Genomic DNA, 27,183 nt, shown 5'->3' on the forward strand with positions numbered 1-27,183 from the left:
TTTACAGAATTTTAATACTTGTTGTTGTGCTGACTTGGCCAATTTAGTTTTTTTCAGACAATACAAATTTTTACAGATCATTTCCCCATATTTAGTGTCAAATGGAAACCTCATCTTGTCATCTTGTCACATCTTGTCCTGTATATGGTTTCTACAGGCAGATTTCTGGAATTACGGTATCTGTATTGTCCTGCAATGCAACCGTTTATAGTACCAGAGGGACTATTTCCACCATTCCTTAAAATAAAACAAAAATGACCAATGACAATGTATTGCCAGGCACCCACTCCCAGACACTTGGGTCACAATAAAAGTTTTCTTCCAAGGGTCCAGACAGCAAGAAAAGTGAAAGTACAGAGAGAAATAACGCCAGGGAAATAATTAACCCACGGCTCCCTTGTCCTCACCCGGGCACCTTTGACCCAGTCGGGAAGCGACTTCCGCAGATGACAAGCACATGGCCGCTAAGATCCCCTAAAGCGGTGGTTGCTCATGTCTTCGCAAGGTGGGGTTGCAGTTTGTTCTGCAGCTGCAAACAGCTGGAGATGTTTTAAGAGAGTGTGGAGGGGGATCAGGGTACCTCTGAACATTTTCTCAGGGAAACAGTGCAGCCTTGTTTATCATTTCTAGCAGCTGACCTCTTATTATTTTGGAGTTGGCAAACCAAAACTTTGTCTACTTTCTGGCTGTTCCTTTTTTGAAAACAAAAAAACTAATTTTCAGATTTGCAATGACTTTAGCTATATCCACAATAATCTTACAACCATTCAAAGTTCTGCTAATGTGCTACAATGTTAATCTTGCTGATGGCTTGACCAGTGACCCCCCATGGGTAATCTGTCCAACAGATATAAGTAATGTCACTCATAAGATAAAGGTTGAGAGGAAGTTGAGGATAAAGCAGGACTATAGATTGGGTGAGATGATACAATATGCAGGAGATCTGCTGAAACAGCCCCGTGGTCTGCTGGGAACCAAGCAGGGAGCCCTGATGGGGATAACACAAGAACCCTAAGCGGAACCCTGGTGTTCCGTACGGGGCATTGTGGAAACAGAGTGCTTTATCATTAATGCCATTCTGGAAGAGGTGTGTAGCCGGGGGCAACCCTTGGGTACAGCTCTGTGGCTGTTCCCATCATCACCGGCCCCCATGAGGAACCTTTATTTCTAGGGCTCACTGGCAGGGGAACGCAGAAAGGGGAACACACTTTTGTGTGACAAATGGAGCTTGTTAACCTCCCTCCTGCTCAACAGTGTTATGCAGGCTGAATTCCAGCGGCTCACACTGTTTATGCTGCAGTGACAGAAGCCTTCGCCGCCACACCTGTCCCGCAGGGGTTAACTCTAATCTCAGAACCACCAGAGCTAAGGCAGACCGACAACCCGGGGATCAATTCAGAACAAATTGGAGCAGCATCCGCCATACTGTTCTCATTGTTCCTCAAACTGAGGGGGGGGGGGGGGCTTAATCTCTCCTGCTCTCCCTCCTCTTCACATCCTCTCCTTGAACATCTGCCCCGACACATCTGGACCTTCTCAAAACCTTCAGGGTAGCACACGGAGGCGATCCCTCACCCTGGGACAGCCGCATTTGATGATGCTGGAGACCTTAAAGATCATTTGCGTTACAATCACCCAATAAATCTGGCTGCTTAGCAATACATAGAAAACCGTGAAAGGTTTCATTGAGGACGTTCCCAAACATGGCCCTTTTCTATCCTAAAATGGAGCGCATGGAGAACAGAAGCTTTCTGTTCAAAAGGTATCAAGGAACGGGTGACTGAGCGAGTAGAGAAATAAATTAAATAGAAAATATCTCACAGAAGGAGATGGAATAGTTTTATGGGCAGATATTGTAAATCGGTGCTCAAGTCAGTTCTAACTGGAATTTATCTTGTGTCTATAACAGAGTGAGTAAGAACAGAAACATGGACCACACTAAACTGAGCATGATTCAACCTCAGCAACTGTATCCTGGGAGACTTGAGCATTGCCAGACAGTTTTGCTCACACATTCAATTATATGAAATGAAAAACTATTTGGAAATTGACAGCCCTCAAAATTAAATTCTGGAGTGCTATTTAGCAGATGTGCATTGAAGGGACTGCTTGTGTCTCCCAACACATGGCCATGTCCAGACTCAGGATGTATCTCAGTTATTTAGAGTCCTGCTCTTCCTAAACCAATGCAACACTCAGAGGACTTGAAGTCTTTTGTTACACATTGCCAGTTCATCTTTGCATGGAGGGACTGAAAGTTCCACAGCTGGGAAAGAAGAAAATAGCCTTTACAGTTTAAGAGTTTGATGCCTTTTGTCTTTGTGTTTTTATATAGATTTTTGCCTGGTGAATTTATCCTATCACTTCATTTTTTGATACATATTTTTTTTTGGTTGCTATGCAACTGTGAAGCTTTTGAAAAAAGTCTGATGGATTGTGTAAACAACATGGACGTTTCTTTTCTCAAAGTTATTCACACAAAACTGTCTCAGTTAACTGAGATGTATTACAATTTTATCATGCAGTTAACTTAGCTACGATGCTTCTGAAACAGTACAGAGCACAGCTACTCGGCAGTGTTCCCTGGGGCTTCTCAGTCACATTCTTCACTCTCAGGGAGTAAAGCTTAACTTGATTGAACCACATTAGCACCCCTTGCATTTCTAAGATTTTTTGGTTAAAGAACAACTGTAACCCGCTCTCCCACAGCCTTACATCGTCACTGCAATAGAAAATCAACCATTTATATCCAAACAGTTTTAATAACGTGACACAGTCTCATGTGTAACTAGCCCTGCAGCCCAGGTACATAGCAATTGGTGAAATGGGATTGAACCTCTATGGTGTCTAACTCTGATTAAACTTTGGGAAGTACCACTGCAGGCATTCTCCAAAAAATGCCTGCAGTGTCATATTTTCTGGGTTAAAAAACAGTATCTCTTTATTGTTCTGTGACTGCATTTCCAATATCATTGAATCTGATTTATGTCAGGTGGTAAATAGCATTTCAAAAACCCACAAAGACTGGTTGAGCAATGCAACAAATTTGTTTTGCTTAAGATAATAATTGTAGCCAGGGAAATGGCCAAAATAATATTTTATTTTTGTATATTTAGTTAGAAAAATAAAGTCTAAAACATATCCATAAGCTAATATATCATTAACTAGTGAAATATTTGGGCTTTCCAGTCAAGTAAAAGGCACAACTTTGTTAGTTCATAAATTGGCTTATCATTGAATTTGTCTGAATTGCTGCAAGCAACACATATATAAGCTAATTATCCATGCTACCAAAATGTCTACTGAAATAGCCTAGGAACTATTCATTATATAGCCCATGCCAATACATGATACTGTCTGCGTCAAACAGTACATGTCAATGCACAATAGCATCCAACTGGATAGCATTCTGGATTTAAGTACAGGTGCCTGCATTGTTTTAGCTAGCATTGTGCCAGCTGCCTTAAACATATTGTCACACACCAAGCGTGACACCCCGGGAAGGGAGATGCTGCAGTGCCGGGGAACACCATTCTCTGTCGCATGGAGAGAGACAGCGCACCCACACAAACATGAAATAAAATAAATGGACACCTTCACACTTCCCCCTCACGGGTTCCGGGAAAAAACAATAAACTAAAACAACAAGCTAAAAAAACAAAGACAAAAGAAAGTAAAACAGAGCAGCAACTTTTCAGTTCCCTGCTCTGTAGGTGACCTGCCTTCCCGGCCAGGTCCAGCTCCTCCAGCATCCCAGCTGAGGATTTCTTTCCATTTTAGTGCTCAAAATAAAACGAAATGAAAATCATAACTGCGCTCTCCGTGTTAGCTCCCGGTCTCGGCCCCAAACTGTGGAGAGCAGCACACCTTTAAGCACCTGGGCTGATTAGCTAACGCAACCCAGGTGCGTGTGCTCTCTCCATCAGCCGGCACAGCTGAGACCAATCCGCCTCTCCGGCGGACCGACTGCTACACATATGTAGCTGTGTTCTAACCCAAGTTCAGTTCTCCACCAGTAAGCATCCATTACTGTATTAAAGCTGTCGAAGGCTATTTTTCCTTCATGAATTGTACAGCTTTTTGACGGTGTAATGAGATACAAGCATGGTTAATCTGGCTGTATTGTCCTTGCACTGCAAGAGCAACTATGTATCCATTCATGATTTATATTAGCTGGGATGGTACTCTTGTCAGACAGTATTTTTGTAAGACACTGTCCTCACACATGCAACAGAAATGGCCAATGAAAAATCTTTGTGTAACAAGAATCAAATGAAATACATGAAATATAAACTGAATATAATTGAATATAAAGATGTATTTCTGTTTCACAAAAAAACAACATACTTGAGACTTAAGTAGTAAATACTGATGCAAAAACGATGCTGAATCAACGGCCGCATTTTTTGCTCATTTTTTACATAAGGGGGAAACAAAAGAATGAGAGACAGTTTCTCAGCATTCATTCTTTGAAAAATATTTTCATTAAGTTTATTATAAAAATATAAATGTTTCCACTACAAATCATTTTACATTAGTAGAAGGCCATCTACATTTGCACACGCAAGCACAGACACACACGCAGACACGTATATACACACTCGTACGAACACACAAACGTGCACCCACACACAAATCTATTAAAAAAAGGACTGTGAGGGGCTGACGACAGTATTGCTCTTTGAAAATCATGTTTATAAAGTAAATACAGAACACTGATAAACTTGTCACATAACCATGCCATAAGTTACTGTATGCTACAAACAAAACATTCAAATTTTCACCTTTGACAAATAAATAGGTAAATCATAATTGCTTTTTTTAAAATGTAAAAACAATATAATACAAAATAAAAATAGTACAAAGATTTTTTTTTTCTTTTTTAAAATGTTGCACAAATATATATATGGCATATATATATATGTACATACATACAAACGTTTGTACAAAGTGATGGCCATGTAATTGAGAGTACCTCTAGTTTCACCATTGCTTTTATTATATTGTCATGTATACATATGCACATGCTAATAGAGAAGGGTGCTGACTCACTCACAGACAGGTGAGGGGGCAGGGTGGGGAAGGTTAGAGAAAGGGTTTTGGGTGGGTGTTCCTACAATGGCATGGAGAAAAATGGCCGTCAGGGGGGCGGTGCTCTTTTTCTCCATCGACTTGAAAATCCATTCTTCAGTGAAAAAGCTGAGCAGAGCAAAGGGGCCCATGGTGCTGATGACAGCACGTGCTGGTGCTTTACCTACACCAAGACCGGCCTGACGTGGCACAGATTTAGAAGAGGACAAAAAATGGAATCAAAACACCCTCCAGACAGAAATGCGCGTGTATAAGAAAACAAAATACAGGCTTTATATCCCAGGTAAAGTGATTATGCGGCTCTTGGAGTTTGGTCTTGAAGAATGCGGGTCTCTGACTCCTACAAAACCTAGCTATTGTATGCATTTACAGCAGGCTTTAGTCAATCGCATGGTTTGACTCCATTATTGTCTGGATGAAAAACGCGCACCCTGAGTTTGATCCCCAAGTAAGGGACGCCCGAAATACCCGGTCAGGGTTGCTTATTAGCCTCCATCTTGTTTGCACGACTTTCATTTTCAGGCCAACCAGTTTTCTGCCATCAAGAAAGGCACAGTACCAGATCACAAATGACTTACTGACAGATGGTGTTATACGAAATGTGTTAGTAACATTAACAGTGCATGTATCTATATACCAATGTTATACGTATGCCAGACCATGGGCAAGTAAATTTAGTGAAATACAAACAATTCCTGTGGATTTCTGAAAAAATTATTTTAGACGACTGTATTTTGGTTTGCATATTTGTCGAAAATTCTCCAGGATTTGTAAGACTGTTTTCAAATGATACCAGTATCTAAAGGGTTACCATTTCAAATATTTGTCCCAGGTCAAATGTATGCATGCATGCATGTGTGCATGTACAGTATGTATTTATTAATGTACTGTATACATGTCTGTATGTAATTACATACTGTATGCACTGTATATATGAAGGCATGCATTTATTGGAATTCATGTACCGCTTGGAAAAAAGTGTTTTGTATGTATTGCATTTTTTCACTGCAAATTCATTGAATTTCAAACCATTTTCTATGCACATGGATCAAGGCATTTGATCATATATTTATTTTATATAAGACAATTGTGCAATATAGACATATAAAAAAAGGAAATTTCAATTAAAAGACACATAGGGTGAGGTATAACCCGGCTGGCATAAGTCACATGATAATTTCAGAGTCACCTGAGGTGACAGTGAAATACCAAACAGCACAATCCTGGACAATCCTGGAGGGACACAGATCTACAGAGCTTCTGAGAAAGGGTTGGGGACAGCTGGTTTAGCACTGCCATGTTTAGTCTTCCATGGCTAGCTCTGAAGTGAAAAGTAAAGATGATGTGAAGATGAACTGGGGGAGATGTAGCTTGGATGAGGGCAGAAGATATACGTTGGTTACAGTGAATGGTGTACCATTCAGAAATCACACATGAACAATGGTAAATGCAGACTGTGTTAAAAGTGCTTTAAAATTTCAATAAAACGAGTATTGAGCTGAACACGGAAAGTGTAAACTGCAGTTGTGTCAAAACCACTGACAGAAATGTCTGTGACATTTTGTGATGCATTAAATCTCTGGAGTTCTTGCAATATTTAAGAACTTGTTGCAGATACAGCGTTTTTAATACAGATACAAAGGAGTTACATTTCTGGCATCAACACAGTCATTCACAATGGAGTTGAATGACAGTGACTTCTTTAAAGTGATATTTTCATTCTATGAGAAACAATATTCTGGCTTTATTGGCTTTTGTAATCCAGCAAACCATGCAAACGGTGCCTGACTCCTGTTACAAAGGAACACTTTGTAACAGTCTTTTTCTGGATTCATGAGCGCTACTTTCTGAGAAAGACACCAGAGCTGCAGGCTTGAGCTGGGTACACGGAGCAGTAATACGTAAATATGTAAAAGTCAAATACATAAAAGTCAAAACGGCAGACAAATGAGAACACCGCATGATATTATTGCTGAATGAGTGGTATCTTTGCAAACCTCGGCCAGAAGCTGAAAGCAGTAAGAGACAGGGGACCTGGTCCCCGACTCTTTGAGTGTCCTGAGTCCATTATGTCACAAACCTTAGGGGATGACTCTGCAGTCTCGTGGACTCATTACTTCCCGTGGACTTTTTGGGTCGTACCGTGCTTGGCTTTCCGTGAGTCAGGCCAGGCCGAACCCGCGGGCGGCGGCAGAGGAAACAGCCCGGTGTGGGTCCGAACGGGCCTGAAGCGGATAAAGCTGTCTGCTCGAGCCGCTGGCCCGAGTGAATTCATCTCCCCGACTCCAGGTGCAGCTCCCAGCTAAGGGGACCGTTTCTTCCTGCTGAGCATTACTACGGGCGTGAGCCGCGCCCGCTCTGCGTGTTAAGAGCTCACGGCGGTAACCACTGGGACGAGACCAAGCCTGCTCGTGACATTTATGTTTTCCTGTCTTGCCGGTCTCGTCACGCACGTGCGCAGGCCTCGGTTTCCACGGCGATCCACGCCGCGCACCCAGTGAGAGAGTGGGCAGCCCGCCCCCAACCTCCCCAGGCCTCAAAGTTCCCCCGCCCCAGAGCTAGATGTCTCTTCCATTTCTGTGGCCCTGGGTTATAAGGCAACTCGTCATAGATGGGGAAACCCGGCCAGTGAGCCCCACAATCCCTGGAGGAGGGGGGGAGGGGGCTAGGGATGCCACTGTCACTCTTCAGGGAAGTTGCCCTTTGCCGTGTAAAAATACCATAACATTTATTTAATGCGTCCTCTTTATTCGTCACATATGGAGTTCCCGTCTGTTTTAGCGAAAAGCGGCGACGGTCTCTCGTGGAATCACACGGGAACAGGGCCGTTCTTTGCGTGTGTTTCAAGCGCTTTGATGCTGCTCACAATCTTCTTCGGAGGTCCTACGATCGTCACACCAACCTTTTTGAAGTCCCTGAGAGACAGAGGAGAGAGGGCCCGTGAGCAGCACGAAACGCAGCGCGCATTTCAGACATAAGTGTCACACCCTCGGTGCTGTTCCACCATCCGTCCTTAGCGCTGTGATCCAAGCGTCATGATGCATTTAAGCTGACAGAATTGAGTTAATGACAGAGCAATGACATTGCTGGAGGACTGACTGACACAGGGGTTACACCTTTAAGCGCCTATCATGGATTCTAAGTATTTCATGAGACAATAAAAAACCAAAATGACCACAGCTCAAAACCCCCTGACGACTCGAGAAGGATTGGAATGAAATATTCCAAGACTGATTGTAAATCACAGTTCTCATTAATATAAGATGGATCACTGAGATTATTAAGTGCAAATTGTTTTGGGGTTTGATTCAAGGAGCCCTTAGGGGTCTGAAAAACAAAAAAAATAAAATGACCAAACCAGAGCAAATCCCAAAGCTTTAAATTTTAAGTCTTTCTGACAAGGCCACACTTAGGTGTGATTTACAAGCTGTGTATGATTCCAAAAGCCCTGAGAGATCTTGATTAAATTGAAGTATGAGCCCCACATTTACCTAATGAAATTACAGTAGGTTCACATGGGTTTTTGTAAAAATATGTCATAGCACCAAGAGCAGCCAAAACAATAAGGCTTTTATCATGAAGTTAAACATGAAGATGGAGACTGTCACTCAAATCCCTAGCCCTCAGAAACTATTGGGTTTTGAGTGCTTTACTACAAAATGTAATTCCAAAAAACATTTAAGGCATAGCTTTAATCAATTTCAATATTTAAACATGCAGTCTTTTAAGTGTGTCCCCAAAGATATTTCTCCAGCATTGAGAATTAATTTGCATAGGCACTGCAGTGATGCATAGGCAGTGCAGTGAGTACTAAACTCAGCTGATTCTGCCTCATGACCAATTGCAGCACTGAACAATACCACTTAATCGCCTCCACGCCTTCATAAATCCATGTAGTAGCTGGATCACAGCTCTAAAAGTCAGAATGGAACAGCACCAGTACATTTCTGCTCTTTACCTGAAACATACGGCATAGCTCATTATTCAATTAGTTCCATGCATCGGGTGACAGAAGCATTTATCACTGGGCCACATTTTCTCTCCAAACTTACCAGAATGGCTACATTCGTTCCATGCATTTCTAAGACAGGAAATGTTAAAGTGTGTGTGGGGGGGGGGGGCTGAGATTGTCACAATCTTCTCTCAGTATCTAGAGCTTCACACGTTATAATTATGCATGATATGGAAAAACGTTAGTACCAATATCCACACTGCCACATACTGTGAGATTAGAAATGACAAAGAAAAAACAACAAACAAAACATAGCAGCTCGTTCCTTGCTGGTTGTTCACATCGCAGCGCATTAGTATAAGCAGACCTAGGTTATAGTGAAGCAGAGCTTGTTTGTCCTCAGTGTTGTTGTCCTGGTCTCCTCTAGCCAGCTCTGTGCGTGCGTGCAGTGCCTTATGCAAGCGAGGGGTTTGCAGGCCAGCCAGCACGCCGTGAGCCGAGCTCAAACCCACCGTCCGGTCTTTAGGGGTTAAAGTGTGGTTATTCCCATGGCCTGCTCCCAGTCGGGGCAAGTGGCTGCTGGCCTTACCTCAGTCAGGCAGATTCTATGGACAAAGTAAACCTTTAGCATGACAGCGACTCACCCTCAGCCTCCTCTTCCCCATTGACGGCCTGCCCCCATCAGCGGCATCGCTGTGTGGCCCGTTCAGTGAATTTTTTTGATCCTCCCTCTGACTTGTAATGCTTATTTGTGGCATAGAACTAATTGTATTTAAAATAAATAAAACTGGTGGGAATATAGTTTAATTGACAGCTCTAATGAGCCCCCAACCCAGCTCTCTCCCGACCCAGACTTGGCCCAAAGAATTTGAGACAAAGTGGTTCTTGCGATATTCATTTGGAGGGACAAACCTGTCACAAACACATGGTTCCCACAGCATCATTGGTAAACAGTGGCAGACAGTAGACAACCAGTCAAATGAACAAAAACCCTTTTAAAGTAACCATCTGGAGCACATGGAGTTTCTTAGCAACACTGAAAACATCAATGTTTGCACAAATGCATTTCATAGAAAAAAGTACAATGAATTCAATTCCAACAAAAACAGCAAGCAACGTAGCAGAGGAGCGTGCTTTCGTGCGGGTGGTATTTTCTGAATAATTAATGCGCTAAGATATTCTAAACAGAGTGTAAGCAGCTGAACAAACTGAGCATAAGGGCGGCCGTAATTCACTGAACTGGCGCGGTCGCCTTGCTGTGGCATAAGGGCGGTATCAGGGAGGGGGGGGGGGGTGGGGGGGTGAGCCAAATGAGCCGACACAGAAGGTGGACACTGACACTTGTTTAGCGTTCCAGACAATTTATACAAGTGACACAGACACACTCCAAGCGACAATGTGTGCTGTCAGCCGCCTAGCAAGAGGCAAAGAAAATCAGTGAAGGTCGTGGTCTGTTGCTGCTGTACTGTACGTTGCGCAACAAAGACTTAATTTTGGAGTAATGACCATGTGTCATCTCCCATAATGATCTGTTTTGGTTGGATTCTGAGTCCTAGTGCACATGGCCTATGCCATCCTACACCCTTGGAGATATGGGAACATTTTAATCATCCTTTGGACATTAACACTGAGCTGGAGCTCATATTCCTTGATTTGCTGGTATTTCTAAGTGTGTGTGCGCAAAGTGTGAGTCAATTCCTTAACCATGTGTCAACTTAGGAAACAGACAGCACTCAAAGTTTCTCAGACCAACGGCTCACTTCTTTTGAAGTGCTCCCTATTCCCTGTGCGGTTGTGTTATTCCTAACATCGGCAGTGCAGCACATTAATCATCTTTCTCAAACAAAACAAGAGCAAATGTCTTTGTTCGCACGGAAACTTTGGCTCCTTCACCAGCCTGCAGAGCAGGCAGCTAACACCCGCGCTCACAACCCGTTTAATTACCGAGGCATTAATCTTAATTGCCTAACTGTTTTCAGGTTAATGCATAGACAGCTCCCACTTAATGGTCTTCTGGGAACTCATAGGGTTCTTAAAGGATTTCCCATTTCACCCGGAGCACAAATCCTGAGAGCCCAGAATGGACATGATGTAGGAGTCTCAGGACTAATCTGATAAAACACATTTCATTTTTGAACATCGGGTTTCTCTCTCTGCAGATGGTAAAGTCCGTGTCCAGCCGCCTTAAGCAGTTTTGTCGCATGCATAATGAAAGAGTCAAAAAGCCAGTTAAAGGATCTCTTAAAAAAAAACAAAAAACAGATCCACCGGTGAAAGGCTATGAAAGCTCCCCAATCTATTCTCGAACCCTTAACGAGGAGAATGCCGGCACTGTGACTGGTCCGAGAGCTCGCTGTTGTACCAGGAGTCAGGAGTACCGTGGCGGTGTGTGGTGTGAACTCGGACAGGTCCCTCCCTTCATCCGGCGGCCTGTTGGCGAGCCAAGAAGCTCCAGCGTTGACTCATCCAGATCATTAACGGATGACAATCAGGAACTCATTAAGGAGAACGATGCTGATGACTACAGCTGGAACACCATGTTTCAGGGCTATAACTCATATTTCCATCTCGCCAACATCTGCTGTTGTGGTGTACTTTACAAGCGTGTGGAATAAGAGCACGGGCTAACATACTGTCTAAAGAACTGCAAAGGTCACAGACCAAGGCCAAAATGCATTGAGTACATCCGTGGATTATATTTTCCTCTGCGATGACTACAGTCTATAGGACTACAGTGCAGAAGTTAATTCTCTGAGCTTGCCATTCAAGGAACAGATAACTATAACCTCTCTTAAATTTTATGTAATTACATTAAAATGAGCTTTTCATAAGCCAGACTAGCTGGTGAAGAATGTCGTAAAAGACAGGTTACTTTGTATCGAATCATCTCCCAAAGCTGTCCCTATCTACATTCAATTTGTCACAATTTATCCTTTGTAGGATTTTGAAAACCCAAGACAGGTTTATTCCGCACAGTTTGATTTTGAGGCAATAGATTTCTCTGACATGCTCAGATGTGTACCTTTTAAAAAAAAAATAATAATCAAGTTCAACCCAGTAAGTGCTTAATATAAATCATATTAAAATTGAAATTATAGTTAACCAGAATAGAATTATCACATTAATTTGTGAGAGATTGACGTGTCATTGCATGTTCCAAAATTATCTTGAAACTAATTTACCAAATCACTGATCTGAAAAATAGACATTATTTTGTTTTATATATTGCAAATATTATTTCAAAATTAAAATGTTTTGACTATTCTGGATCAGGCCCCATTTGTGAAATAGCAGGCTGGATAGGGGGTGTAGCTAATGTGGTCATTGGCAGACTTTCAGCAATGAGGGCGGTCTTGGTGGGGAATGCATTTTTCCGTGACCTTGTTTAGATCAATAAATACAATACAAAGACTGTTTGGATCTCATCACAGTCTCACTGTATCTTACAGCCAAACAGGAACTAGAACGTTGTTCTGAAACATTGTGCTAGCTGGGACCGTTGGTTCAGACGTGTGGCTGCAGTGGAGTGCGGAAAATCCAGCTCGCTCACTGGCCCTCACCCCCCCTCTGAATCTAATCCACATTGTTGGTGAGAGGGAGACGTTTGTGGTTGGTTATTTACACGGTCATCAGCGCAGAGCACTTTCTGGGAGTGATTGCGTGCAGGGCCCATATTTAGACCCCCTCGTCTACATGGCTCAAGAAGACACAACAGCTGCTCCAAAGCCAGGGGTCTGATCTCCTTGATTACGAATGTGAAATTATTTACACTGTCAAATACCTTCTCAATTAAGTGGAACGACAGGGGCGTCTCCTGGGACGATAGCCGCGCAGAGAGACGGCCTCTGGCGTGCCACGATACCGCATTTCCGATAACCCACTCCCCCCAATCAACACCATGGAGCAGAAATAGGAGTTTATTATTAGAACTTTGCCTGAGTCAGCTGCTTTCCTTAACTATAAAGCCTGCCAGATGCAATTTGCCGAAGCCATTCCCAGCCGGTTCATTCTGTCAGGATCGTCATTTTATTCCTCCAATGTCTTTTTTTGCCTTTCTGCTGTTGGACTTCGAACAGAAGCGGGCGTGGAAAAAAGTGCCATCATTACCAATTAAAATCAGACCAGCACTGGCACATTTAAGAGATTTACCCTAATCTGCACCCCTAACTTGAAGGAGGCAGATTTGTAAACATTTCTCCTGTCAAAAGCGGATGGTACTGTACTAAATTTGGGGTGCCTATATCACGCAAGACTTTCTCAGGGGGGAAAAATCCCATTTGCATTCCCAACAGCATTTGTTTGTGTCTCGTCTGATCTCTTAAAGGCCACAAAAAAAAGTCTGGTGTAGCTTAGTAGCTTTCTCACAGGATCATTGTTGTCCCACCCATGCTTGGTCTGAGTGGGCACAATTCTTGAATAAACTGGGGGAACATTTTCTTCTCGTATTCCCCATCTCATAGGAAGCTAATTTAGCCACGATAGGCACTGACCAACCACAATTTTTCCTGTTTACTGTAACACTGTCACTGAGCAGTCTAGCCTCCAACACTTTAGTATTTGTCTTGGTTAGAAATAATACAAGGCCAAAAATCATCAAATAAATGATAACTGATACAGGAAGGTGATATATGATTAGATGTTTTTTGTGGAAACTATCCACACGCTAACATTAAGGCAGATACATTTTTAAAAAAAAGACACATTGACACTACTTAAAGAAAAGTGTGTGCACCTTCTATTTAAAAGTTGAAATTATAACATTATTTTAAATTGAAACAACTGAACCATTTTTTTATTAGTGACTAACACATGTTATGTTACTAACAGATTCCAACCATCGATTACTCTTGTATAGGGCCAATTTAATTTAAAAAATAGAAAATGACACATTAAAACTGAATTCATAATTCAAAAGAGTTTAGAGTTGTCTGGCTTTTTTTGTAATCACATTGTTTGTGATCATTTGAATGATTAAAGGATACAATCTAAATCTAATCATGTTAGAAGGGTCACAAATATGTGTGGCAGCCATGTTGGAAGGATCAATAATAAATATGTGCTACTGCCATGCGAGAAGGTAAGGGTCTCTTACTCTGCAGAAGTCTTGGGCAGGGTGTCACAGGAGTTATAGCTCACACCAGTGAACACGTCCTTGCAAGGTAGTGTCCGCACGCTCTCTAGCCAGTCGCCCATGGCGCGGAGGGCGGTTATTTCGGTGCTGTTTCGGTCCAGCAGCATGTTCGCGGGCCTGCAGAGGAGGGACGGCACAAGGGCAGAGGCAGTTAGCTGGTGACATTTCAGACGATTCTGCTGAGAAAGTAACATGAACACCGCTATGAATGCAACATTCAGACACAGAATGGCATTGCCTCTACTGCCTTGTGTTTGCCACCAGTCAGCGCCCTGGCCCACTGTAGGCAGGCCTTGGGTTCGACTCCCTCACTAATATCCCGCCCCCTCTCCCTACCATCCCCACCAACACCACCACTCCCGTAAAAACTATATATTTCTAGTCTGCTATTCACATTTGACGCACGGTATGAAAATGTTATCGTTGAGAAAACAGGCTCATAAAAGTGCACGGTGCAGAGAGTGCACACAAAAGGCTAATAAACGTGGCCTGTGCAGCGGGTCCCCATAAGGAAATACCTGTGGAGAGGAGGGACTCTCTGCAAACTCTTTATCTGTTCAGTTCTTTTTCAGGACACGTTCCCTGTAGAAAGCCAATCTACACAACAACATTATTTATTCTCCTACATGGTCTTTTACACAATTTCTGATGATTTCCCAGTATGCTTATTGCCACGGTTTATTGGGAATTAAGTGTATGCGTACGTTAAAGACTTACACATGTGAAATGATATATGGAAGCCAAAATACCACCGACTGTGCGTGTTAGCATTAAAAAATGAGAAAAGCAAATGCTCAACTTTTTGTTTACGACGTGTGCATGCACACACACAGTAGAAAGAATGTAAGAATGACTACAATTATAGCTTTTAATAAATGAAACGACAGCAACAGCACACCAGCACAAAATTAACAAAAATTTGACATAAAACAAATCCTATTTCAATATTAAATATTCAGGCTGCATAGTTTGTATGTTTTATATAATTCAATTTGAAGAATTAAATTTAAATAGAAGCATCAAATCTAAAATAATCCTAAACATAATTAATTACTCTAACTAAACCAATGGCAAATACTCATTTTAAATGAATCTGATTTATTTCAGGTATAACCAAATTAAAGACAGGGAACTATGTGGATTTCTGACAGGGGGCGTTTCGGCCAGTGTTAGCTGGGCTCTGCACAGTCCGGTCTTGCTGTGCTGTAAGACGGCTCACGGCTCCACAAAACCCCCCAGCAAAATAAACTAAGTGACTGCACCATTCAGCTCTTTAGCAAATATAATCTGAGCCTCCCACACCCTGGTCCCACTGTATCTTTAAAATCAGCCAGTCCGCTCCCCAACTACATGGCCTGAATAGAGCCCCTGGAACAATAAGGGGTGTGCAGCCACCTCCAGTAATACTCTACGTATTCTTAGCTGAGTCTCTGCCAATGCACGGTCCCCAGACTGCACCTGATCAGCAACCAGAGAAAAGCAGAACTCCCTACTCAGGAAATGAGATTATGCTTCCCTTGGAAGCCTTTATTTTTAGACTGTAAATAAACACATTATAATACCAGGAAGCTCAGCAACCCAACAAACGCACACATACACACGTTTTCAAAAAGTGAAATTCTGGAGCCATAATGAATGATAGCAGATATAAAGAATAAAATCTTGCCCCTTACATGGTGTATGTGTGTGTGTTTGTGTTTGTGTGTGTGTGTGTGTCTGTGAGACCCATCTCTAGGGACAGTACAAGTGAGGTCATTCAGAGGTACTGTGCCGTTGCCACCGCTACCATATGCACACAGAGCTCACACCTGGGTTACTGTCAAAGACACAGGTCTTTAAGACACAGTATCCGCACCTTTTCCCTAACAAACACAGATTAAAACATGCAATAAATGTATATCCATTTACATGCTGACACATCTATTTCATGTTCAACATGTATAGAATGTAGCCATGTAGTCCTGTGATCAGCAGAAGGCTAAGACTGATATGAAAAACAGACAGTTCTTGCAGCTTGAATCCCCGAATGCTTTGTTAGCCATTACATTCCTGATATGTTTCCCAGTACAAAGACAAAGATTGTCTGTGTCTGATCGAATATTGAACAAATTCATGCAGATAACAGACTTAGCAGAATGCCAAACAGAAACAGAGCTTTCACAGAGCTCTCTTTTTGTTCATGGTATTTTTTATTTTTTTAAATAGGGGCTATCATAACGGCAAAGATCTAACTTCAGGAGCTACGTGGCTCCAGGCATGTAGCAGAACTATCGATCCAAAAAACTTCACTCCACACAACTTTCTTAACCCGTGCACATCTGTGGTAAACTGAACATGACCCTGGTTTTCTTTTCATTTTTTTTCTTTTTGCTTGTTTTTTTTTTTTTTTTTTTTTTTGTGTCTTTATTTGCAGATACAGCAGGGAATTCTCATGGTGTTATCTCTGACAGCAACAACAAAAAAAAAGCCAACAATGAGAGAAAAGGCAGGGGGACGGAGAGAACATGTTCGTAGCTGCGGGCGGCCCTGGTATCCACAGCCCCAGTGTAAATAGACCACTGGAGCTCAAGATCACAACAAATAAGAGAAGTAAACAGCCGGTGTTCCAGCCTCTTTTTCCCTTTCTCTCTGTCTCTCCCTCTCCTCTCTTTTCCACTCATGGGGTGACCTTTAAATAACCACGGCTGCGTAGTATCTTGTTTTTTAGGGCCCCTGCGGGACGGTGGAGTGGAGAAGCTGGGCTCGTCTCTTCATAGGAAAGACATCTGGAGAGCTTAGTCACGGACAGGAATGCGTCTCTCGCTGTGAAGAGGGCCGCGATGCCCACCCCTCCCCTCCAGCCCCAGGCAGGGGGTCCTGTCGAGGGATCCCCAGCATTCCCGCCATCTGCGCTGCCCCTGCCAGTCACCCCCGTCCCTCGGGCAGAGGTGCCTCGGCCCCGGGGCCCGCCCGCGGGGGACCCTGCTCCATTAGCGCGTACCGCCGCAGACAAATGAGGTGCGCAGGCCCGGGCGCAGCTGCGGCTGGAGCCTCGCAGCGCCGATCCGCATCTTCTAATGCGCGCCATAAATCACCCGCCATCGCGCTCCCCCGGCTGCCCGTGTTAAAAGCCAATCAGGAAAATTACACGCCAAACTCCAAGGGACCCATTCCCACTTTCTTAAGAAATCATTAGTCACCTTTACCTGCTTTGATGTCTCCATAATAACACTGCTCCCAGTTACGCAACCAATGTCGCGTAGGCGCGCCGGCCCAGCGGCGGCCCAGCGGCGGCCCAGCAGCGCCCCAGCAGCGGCACTGTGCTGGCTGTAGGTGGCTGTAGGGATCTACACAAACCATGGCTAAGAGCATTAAGGAAGGGGACACCCTTCTGGCTGTGCACAGTAATGGAGGCCACGTCAAGTTGATGAAAAAGTAAGACCGTCCAGCGTCAGCCTTTACCGCACTGTTGAAAACTCAAAACATTCAACCTCTGAATCTGAACACGTATGCGTCTGTGTTCACACCATGACTCTGAGAATCAGGAAGCAGGAAGCCAGTAGTTGTTTATACCAAATTGTTTCCTGTCTGAAAACAATGCGACTTTTCCATAAACAAAGGACGCCAGTCTTAGGGAAAAGAATCCAGTGTAAAATCTGTGCAGTGCAGTACATATTTGTGTCCCAGTGATTACAGGGCTCAGCTGCTGGAGGGGTGAGTGGGTGACAGATATGTTAGGATGAGCCTAGAAAGCAGATACTGCATTCTTTCATTGCCTTACAGTAAAGCTTCTGCAGTCACTGATTAGCAGCATTCAATGATAACCACGAAAAGCAGGGATCAGGGAAAATTGATCATAGAAATGACTGAGGAAGTGAATGAAAAATCATTCAGGGAAGTGATTGCTTTTGGACGCGACGGGGGAACAGATCAGTGAAGTGATTGGGAGATGACTGGGGAAGTGATAGGGGAACAGATCAGGCAAGTGACTGGGAGATGACTGGGGAAGTGATAGGGGAACAGATCAGTGAAGTGATTGGGAGATGACTGGGGAAGTGATAGGGGAACAGATCCGGGAAGTGATTGGGAGATGACTGGGGAAGTGATAGGAAACAATTCAGGGAAGTGGTTGGGAGATGACAGAGGAAGTGATAGTGGAACAGAACAGGGAAGTGATTGAGTGATGACTAGGGAAGTGATAGGAAACAGATCAGGGAAGTGATTGAGTGATGACTAGAGAAGTGATAGGGGACAGATCAGGGAAGTGATTGAGTGATGACTAGAGAAGTGATAGGGGACAGATCAGGGAAGTGCTTGTGGAAGGGAGGGGCGGCCGGTGTCACCTGGAGGCGGTGTTAGCGATGATCTTCAGGCTGCCGGGGTTGCGGATCAGCTTGTCCAGGATGCTGACAATCTGCTCGAATTTGGGCCGGTTGTTCCTGTCCTTCTGCCAGCAGTCCAGCATCAGCTGGTATAGAGCAGCAGGGCAGTCCATGGGGGGCGGCAGCCGGTACCCCTCATCCACCGCCTTGATCACCTGCGTCCCAAACAAAGGAGGGCGGGGTCTTAAATCGATGCATTACAACCACTGATTTACATAAAGGGAGGTCATCTGCTGGGATTTTAATACCTCTGATTTCATCCAATAAAAGACAATATTTTCTTTTCACAGTCAATAATTGAACCTTTGAAATAATACATTTGTTGTGTTTAGACATGTTATAACACACACCAGAAGACAAAAGCTTTGCTTTTAAAATAACAAAATGTACTTGAAATAAACAATTGTTCTCATTGCACTGCGTTACTAGAACAATGGCTCTGTTTCACACAAATGTTTAAGTATTGCCAATGCCTCTTGCCTACTGTGCAGGAGTAGCATTTACTGTACAGATATACAGGGGTATGCATGTGTTGAAAAATGTTTGTTGGATATGCACTGAAGGTTTTTTTTTACATTTTCATTTCATTTGCAAAACTTCTGTATAATAAGCTTTATTCAGCAATTTTGTGAACTGACTGCTAGATTATAGGGCATGGGGTGTTCTACAGGCAACTGAATGACTGGTTGGAATGTTTGCAGGTGATGCTAATTGTGGGCCTATTTAAGATGAGCTGTGCTAATAGGGCCTTTTTTTGTAAACTTGGTTTTGGTAGTGTGGTTTCATAGCTGTTGCCTACTGTAGCATTTGGAGGAGCTGGTCAGCTGGAAAGCAGTCCAGCTACAGAGCGGGGAACTGAAATAGTAGTTGGCTACTGACTATAGCGTTACTTTAACGCGTTGTCTTCAAAATGACTATGTGTAAAGTAGTAGGAACAATCAACGGGTGCTGCCCAATTCAAATGATTATTCCTTTATTTCTTTCTTTTTTTCTTTGTACAGAAAGAAACCAATGCCACGCTTTTCAAGTAATATATTCAGGAAAATTACAAATGGATAAATGCAGTTTAAATAACCCCAGTAACTTGAAATTCGATACCCCCAAATGCCACAAGATTTGCTGCGCCCTTTCAGGTGTTAGCTGCAAGCAGCCATTTGTGTGTCTGCATATATATATATATATATATACATACATATACATATATATATACATATATATATATATATATATATATATTTAAAACTATGCTGTACATGAAGAATTCTTATAATATTAATGGGAGCTTTTGACCTTTCAATTATCCCAAATAAATCATTATAATCTTTTCAACTTCTGAATTCCAGCAAATGTGTCTCAGGGATCCTCCCCCATTGCCACACAAATCTAAAAGTGAAACAGGCTTGACGGCAAGGGGCCAGCTTTCCCCCATGTTAAACACAAACGTGAAATGTAAAGTGCGACTGAGGCTGAATATCGGAAATGTCTGGCGAGATTTATTTTGCTTTTCGGCACTGCATCACCAATGACATGCTAATCTAGTGTAAATAAACTCAGGCTCTGCCCAGTGTCGGAGAACGGCCTCACAAAGACAGGGGGGACGGGGGTGGTGCCAAGGTGGGCCCCATCCCTGCTGCAAGAGACGATCGACAAACAGACTGTCATCGCAGAGCCTGTCCTGGTTTATTTTTCAGGGGACTCTGATTTCATTTTAATGTGTCTACGGATTAAAGCGAGGCACTTGTTTTCTCTATTTTATTTTTTCTGCGCCCGTGTTGGCCTCCGGTGTCTGGCAGTACACAGGCGACCGTTGTCCTGGAGACTGCTGTTGGTGACAGATTCCGTCTGCCACCTGGCCCCCGGCATGCATTACATCCTCTCAGAAAATTTGCTCCCCGCTGTTGGCTGTCCATGCACTTCCTGATTGGACATGTCTCAGTAAGTTCTCTCCATAGGACGCAGCCTCCCGCACACTCACGTCCTGATTGGACATCTCCCAGTAAGGCCTCTCTCCATATGACATGACCTCCCACAGCACAATGCCATAGCTCCAGGCGTCGCTGGCCGAGGTGAACTTGCGATAGGCGATGGCCTCGGGTGCTGTCCACCTGATCGGTATCTTGCCACCCTGAGAAAACAGAAAAGGGAAACAATGTTCAAAATCCCCAGAGATAGGTGAAATCTTATCAATGGCAGAAAAGCATTCTCTCATGATACATTTTGTCCTCCTAATTTACAAAAAAAAGCATTGCATTTGAGTTATTTTAATTAAATGTGCCTTCTTTCATGCTATGCACTTGATGTAATTACATTGATTAATTATTTGCTTTGGTAAACTATTTAGTATTTTTATACAGTTATTTTTCCACATACTCTACAACTATTAAAATTATAAGGAAATGACATACAGTAAGTAGCTTAAACAGAAAATCATAATTGCGAATCGCTGATAAGGTACTATAGCAAAGTTTCACAAACCGGAATGAGCCACTAATTAAATTTGACTTGTTTGTCGCAAAGGCTATGTCTGGCAGAGCATCAGCCACCTTTGTGAATTCGGTCCCACACATCAGAGCACAGTGTGTTTAACCTGACAAAACAAATTCACGATTTGAAGGGAACTGAGCAGATAGCGCTTACTATTCAGGGCTTTGAAACCAGAATGAACCATGAACGTGTGAAGAGACCTGCGATGTGGACGGGCGGTAAAGTACAGGGCGCTAAGATTAACGGCGGGTGCCAGAACCCCCCCCCCCCCGAAGCGCGGCTAGCCTCGTTTCATCTCAGCGGCGCGGTCCCGCGGGGGCGAGGGCCCGTGTTGACGCCGCTCTGAGGAAGCCTGGGTCGGAGAACCGGCCCTTGTGCTCGCGGCAGAGGGAGGGGAGCCAAAGCTAACCGTCTGCCCGGCCAAAGCACACAACTCCTGCCCCACGTTCCGCAAACAGGCGAGCCTCAAAAAATAAACGCACTTCAGCGCCACCCCCCTCACGGGCCTGGACAAACAGCAGGGAGATTACAGCTCCTTAACATGCGCTTTGACGTCCACTTCACAGATCGCACTGAGGTGGAACGCTGAAAGGTTCTGGGCGAACTTTCAGACCAAAGCCTCATTCCCCGTGAGACACATGATAATGAGGAGGCAGGATTGCAGGATGATGCTGGGCAGAGGAGGAGGTTGTTTTAATACTTCTCTACTTTTTTTCCAGGATCCAGTGTCACATTAGAGCTCGGTTCCATGGGAGATTATTATCGGATGCTTAGGAAGGCAAAGCACACCTGAATCTATTCAGCTTATCAAGCACACCAGTATAAATGCTCTTCTTGCTTCTCAGTTAATTGTGTTGAAACTCATTGCCGGAAAGTACTTTTATTTTACAAACTGATATATCATGGGCAGTCCTCAATTTATGGCCATATAAGGTCTATTGCAGCACACTTAGCTGGAGTTTAATCCTCAAAAAAAGTCCCAGACTACAGACCTCAGTATTACAACTGGAACAGCTATTCAAAATAGTAATAAGGATTAGCTGTTGTAATGCAGTTCTATTATCTAGGGGCATAAACCTGAGGTTTAAACTCAGCTAAGCACACTGTAATTGATTCACAGTAACTAGCAACTAGCTAACCAACACTCAGAACCTTGCAAAACAACACCAATACTTGTGTCCTGTGTATAGGGGGGTGAGAACAAAGGCTGTCATTCGTCATGTATCCAAACGTTCTGCAGCTTCTGTGAACACAGCTGGGCTAAACGTTAGATGTTTGAGCTGTGATTTCCCTAATGTTACCATATCTTTTCAGTAGTTCCTCACAAACAAAGACATTTCCTGAATTTATGTTAGCTTTATCTTTCTCCTTGTTTTATTTATTTTTAGTTGTCGTGGGCTTCTGGAGCATCGAGCATGTGTGTATCAGAGTGACATATGGGGTAATTAATCTCCAGAACTGAATACATTTCAGGAGACTCTGCGGTGAGAGAGATAGAGGAAAACAATGAAACTGCGTGGGCCTGATGGCTGTGCTCAATATCAGCCTTGCCCCGATTGGTGTTCAGCATTCCACGTCCTTTCCAATCACAAACTGGCCAGACAGTGAGGGGCAGGGATATGCACTCCCATTCTCTCCCTAAACACAAGGATGGAAGCCAGGACCAGACACCAAGATTCCAGTACAGTTAGCTGATTAAATGACTGACATGTTTAAAAGCAGATTACTGTATCCACTTTTGTACATGCTTTAGTCAAACAAACTGTTTGCCTAGTCACTCGAAGGTTACCAGAGACACACTTTCAAAAGGCAAACAAGTATCCAATTCTCCAGGCGCATTTAAGAATCCATGCTTTGTGCTTGGACGTTTGGGGTCGGCGATTTCGGCTCACCCGTGTAGTGTAGGCGGCCTCGGGGTCGTCCTCCAGCACGCGGGACAGGCCGAAGTCGGAGACCTTGCACACCAGGTTGCTGTTGACCAGGATGTTGCGGGCGGCCAGGTCCCGGTGCACGTAGCCCATGTCTGAGAGGTACTTCATGCCCGAGGCGATGCCGCGGAGCATGCCCACCAGCTGGATACCCGTAAACTGGGCATCGTTCTTCTGTAAAAAGGGAGAGACTTTTACTCACACACATACATGCAAAATCTCACTGAAAAGTATGCTTTTCTGAAGGCTGTAGCTGTACCAAAAGATCAAATAACAGGGATACTAGAAAAAGTGTTACTAACGACACACTCCTGTATTAAAGATGACACTTTCAAAGTTACATTACGCCTGATGTGTCAAACCAAGATGGAATTACAGTCTCATCAATGTTAAATCCAATAGTTTTGCTTGACTATCCATTAGACCTACAGCTAATTCAAGCCTGTGATATTCACGCAAAACCTTTTCTCAAAATTACAAGAAATGATCTCTCAATTACAACACAGCAAGAAAAAAAGATTTTTTTCTGAACAAATGCGATACTCATATGTTGGACACGCCTCGATTTAAAAATAAGTTTAATTAAGGAGTGTGGTTTCAATGCAGCCGTTGTTACCTTACTGCTTAAAGGGGAATTACACTTTAAAACACATATGGGCTTATTTTATTTCTAATTTTCTTCTAATGAATGTGTCGACCTTCATTTTTCGATTAGGTATTTCGTTTTGTTAATATTGTACGATGTTTTGTTGCTTACCTTCACAAATTCAGGAAGTAGACCTAGGCAGCATATTATTGCGCGACTTCAACGCTATTCTTTTCTTCTTCGAAGAAGAAAAAACCGGAAACCATACTACTATGTGGACTTGCGCTAAAAAAAAAACAGGTCCTTGTTTCTAACGTTAGACATGTAAAAGGAAATAACTAATCGAAAAATGTAGGTCGACACATTCATTAGAAGGACAATATAAACAAAATAAGCCCATATGTGTTTGAAAGTGCAATTCCCCTTTAACTACTCGTTGCTGTTTTTAGCTTATGAATATAATATTCAAATAAAACGGATTGTTCAGAAGTTGATATGGGCACGTTTGCTGGGACTACCTCATGGCCTTGTGTTACACTTTTCTTCCTGCGTTTTTAAGGATTTAATCTACAGCATGCTAAATGAGCCACGCCCACATACTATTACGCAGTCAGTGACGTGCCAATCAGATCTGTTTGAGGAAATTAAAGCAGTCCAATCGGCAATACTTCAGACTGGTTTGAGTGACAATGGAGGTGCAATTTATCAGTTAGCCTAGGGTTCAGTCTGCAACCTGACCAGTGGAGACAAGGCAATAGACCTGACTAAAACAAATGATGTCTAGGCTAGGTCAGCACCTTTACTGCCTGCATTCCAAGACCCGTTCCTGTTTGTGGAAACTTTCCTGGTGGCTCCAGTCTCATTGATTGACTTTGTGAATTTCCCATTTGTCCTCACTGAAGCTCATAATACTGTAACAAATTCCACGGTGTCATATTTTTAGGAATAGTATTGATTTACAGCTGATCTATAGAAATGGGCTTGCCTGAGAAAGATTGATAAAGATAGTATGGGGTATTAGAGTACAACATTGTGCTTAGTCTCACCAGTAACACCTAAAGAACATGATTTTCACTGTACCTACTGGACATTATGGTATGGTCCAGCAGAAAGGCAGAGGCTAGAAGATATGATCTGAGAGATGCTATTAAATTTTACATGGAGATCTTGCAAGATAGATACAGTCGATATGGAACTGCGGTATTCAGCCTGGAATCCATAAGCATGCAGAATCATCTTTCCATTGGACATTTTTATGCGCTAACCTTGCAATATATCAAATGCCTCCACAATAAATGGTTGGGATTGGACAGTTATGAGGCAATATTATTAGCCAACTAACCTCCTTTATGTATGCAATGACAAGCAAATGTGAAGGCAGTCACTCATTTGGAACATTTCAAATAACTTGAAAAATGTAAAAATAACACATATTGCTTTAAACCTTGTCCGTGGCATTTTGTGAATTTAGTCACTCATTTGGAACATGTCAAATAACCTGAAAAATGAAAATAAAACATGAATTACTGTAAACCTTGTCCCTGGGGTTTTGTCCAAATTTGAATTCAGAGAAAGTTACAACTTTACTCTCCATAAGCACATTATGCAGTGCACTCTCATCTTTCTACTCAACAAATGCATAACCTCACAGTCTCAAACGTGAATGAACCAGCTGCTACCAAAGAAACACAAACGCAGTGAATGAGCAGAGAGAACACAAAACAGGTCTCCCAGCCTATGTCTGCTACGCCTCTCAAAGTACACCGGCATGTAACCACTGTTTACATTGGCATGTCTGAATAGCCATTTTAAATTCAGCGATATCTACTCTGCTTGCACAGGATTTGAAGGCAAACATGAAGGAGGGAGCGCTTTACAGAGGGAAAGGGCGGGTAAGACGGCAAGGCTTTACAGAGGACTCCTTAAACAGGTGTCGCTAACAAACTGCAGCCAGCCACCCCCGGCCTGAGAGATGTTTAGATGCATGTGCTGTGTGTCCATCTATTTGTGTAAAATAAAGGGAAGAGAGAGTGAGCAGGAAAGGGAGAGGTAAAGGGGTAGAGAGATGGGGGAGAGAGAGATTTGCCAGTGCTATGTGTACATACCATAAGTGGGGGTGAATATACTCCAGACAACCTGGTAGGGAATGCAACTCAAACTCAAAGTTCAAAGCACAGCTAATAATAGAGGAATGAACTGCGGTGAGGGAAACGGAATGACGGGCTTCTGTGATGAAGAGCAGGCCTCTCCAAAATCTGCAGGAAATTGCTGTGTAACTTTGCAACCGTGCTGGTGCTCTTTTTTTTGTGTGAAATGGTACGCAGGCACATGTGGAACAGAAGTGTCCTGCGAACTCGGGGCTCGTGTCAGCTCCTGCTGATTTGACGCCATGATTCGCCTCATTTCAACTGCCCAGAACCCGTCTGTAACGTGAGGTGCGCTGCGTAACTCCAGCGACCACGGCACAGGCCTGCCTTTCAGGTCCTTTCAGAAAGCCAGGCCTCTAATCAATGCGAAAGCCAACGAGCGAAAGCATGTCCTGTTCCCCATTATAACCATCAGGCCTCGCTTCGCTTTTCGCGGCCCTCAATTACTCATGCTATGACAGACGCTCCGTGGTTCGTCCGGCCTAGTGCCTTTTCTGGTAGACGCTGGCAAGCTACACGGCTCTGAAGGCACGTCTCAGTCCTGCGGAGCCACATGCTTCACAGACTACAGCGAGGCCTCGAATGCACTTGATGAAGGTCACCCCAGCTCACTTTAATGAGCTTGTTAGTTCATTTATCAGTGTTTTTCAGATGGGGGCCTGCCCTCATCTACCACAGACGTTAAACAAGAATGTTTGTGTGTTTATTACGATGCCGTTTTCAATTTGTGAATGAGTTTTAATTCAACTTATTAGTCTATTTGACAAGGTGAGTGCACATTATAATTTTAATCTGGAGACCGGGGGCTACATGTCATTTGATTGTTGGAGGAAACCCACACAAACTGCGAGAGATCATGCAAACAGAGAGGATCCGGGCTGACACCTCCATCTTGCAAGGCATTGGTGCTAACCACTGTGCCACTGTGCCTCCCAATGAAGGACTTTTGGACTGGAGGGGGGAAATAACTCCCAAAAACATGTACAGTCACCAAGAGTGTAATCCTAACTATACACTTTACTAGCCTGAAAATCAACCAAAAAACTGCCTTCCACCCAGCACGTAAAAGCACACTAGGGGTATCACCATTAAAATAAAAATAAAAAAATAAAACAACTTCACAATGAATTCTTTCAAAAATTGGAAAGGATTAAAAATAACAGATTGTGCTTTTTCTGTTTTTCCATCAAGCTTCCATCAAACACAGTACTTTGAACAGTCTGTTAAATGTACATTGCTCAGCGCAAGGTGACATAACAAGCCTCTGGCACAGAGTGACAGGTGACAGACATACAGTAACTGCAGTTTATTGGCTGTGTACTCACGCGTAGGAAGCTGTCAAGGGATCCATTCTCCATGTATTCTGTGACAATCATGACTGGTTTACCTGTAAGAGTGCAAGAGAAAGAGAGATGTTTTGAGTTGTACTGTTGCTTCGGATGATCACAAAAAATGAAATGAATAGACAAATCAGATGCTTCACAATATCCTACAATTAATCAT

The 27,183-nt window shown here is 43.3% G+C and overlaps 1 protein-coding gene across 2 annotated transcripts in view; it reads right to left on the minus strand.

Annotated features, from left to right (window-relative positions):
• Positions 1–4,461: 4,461 nt before the first annotated feature.
• epha3 (eph receptor A3) overlaps positions 4,462–27,183 on the minus strand; it is a 106,480-nt gene continuing 83,758 nt past the window's right edge. The window contains exons 12-18 of one of the 2 annotated variants that reach the window (XM_035394303.1): positions 27,006–27,067; positions 22,912–23,121; positions 20,511–20,660; positions 18,497–18,690; positions 14,136–14,291; positions 9,556–9,648; positions 4,462–8,006 (exon numbers count right to left, since the gene is read on the minus strand). In XM_035394303.1, the coding sequence (XP_035250194.1) occupies positions 9,573–9,648; positions 14,136–14,291; positions 18,497–18,690; positions 20,511–20,660; positions 22,912–23,121; positions 27,006–27,067 (848 nt within the window). In that variant the 3' untranslated portion in view covers positions 4,462–8,006; positions 9,556–9,572. The remainder of the gene's footprint in view (positions 8,007–9,555; positions 9,649–14,135; positions 14,292–18,496; positions 18,691–20,510; positions 20,661–22,911; positions 23,122–27,005; positions 27,068–27,183) is intronic. The other variant, XM_035394302.1, reaches the window with a different exon arrangement.

This window comes from Anguilla anguilla, chromosome 15 (genome assembly GCF_013347855.1).
Source record: "Anguilla anguilla isolate fAngAng1 chromosome 15, fAngAng1.pri, whole genome shotgun sequence".
Taxonomy (NCBI): Eukaryota; Metazoa; Chordata; class Actinopteri; order Anguilliformes; family Anguillidae; genus Anguilla; species Anguilla anguilla.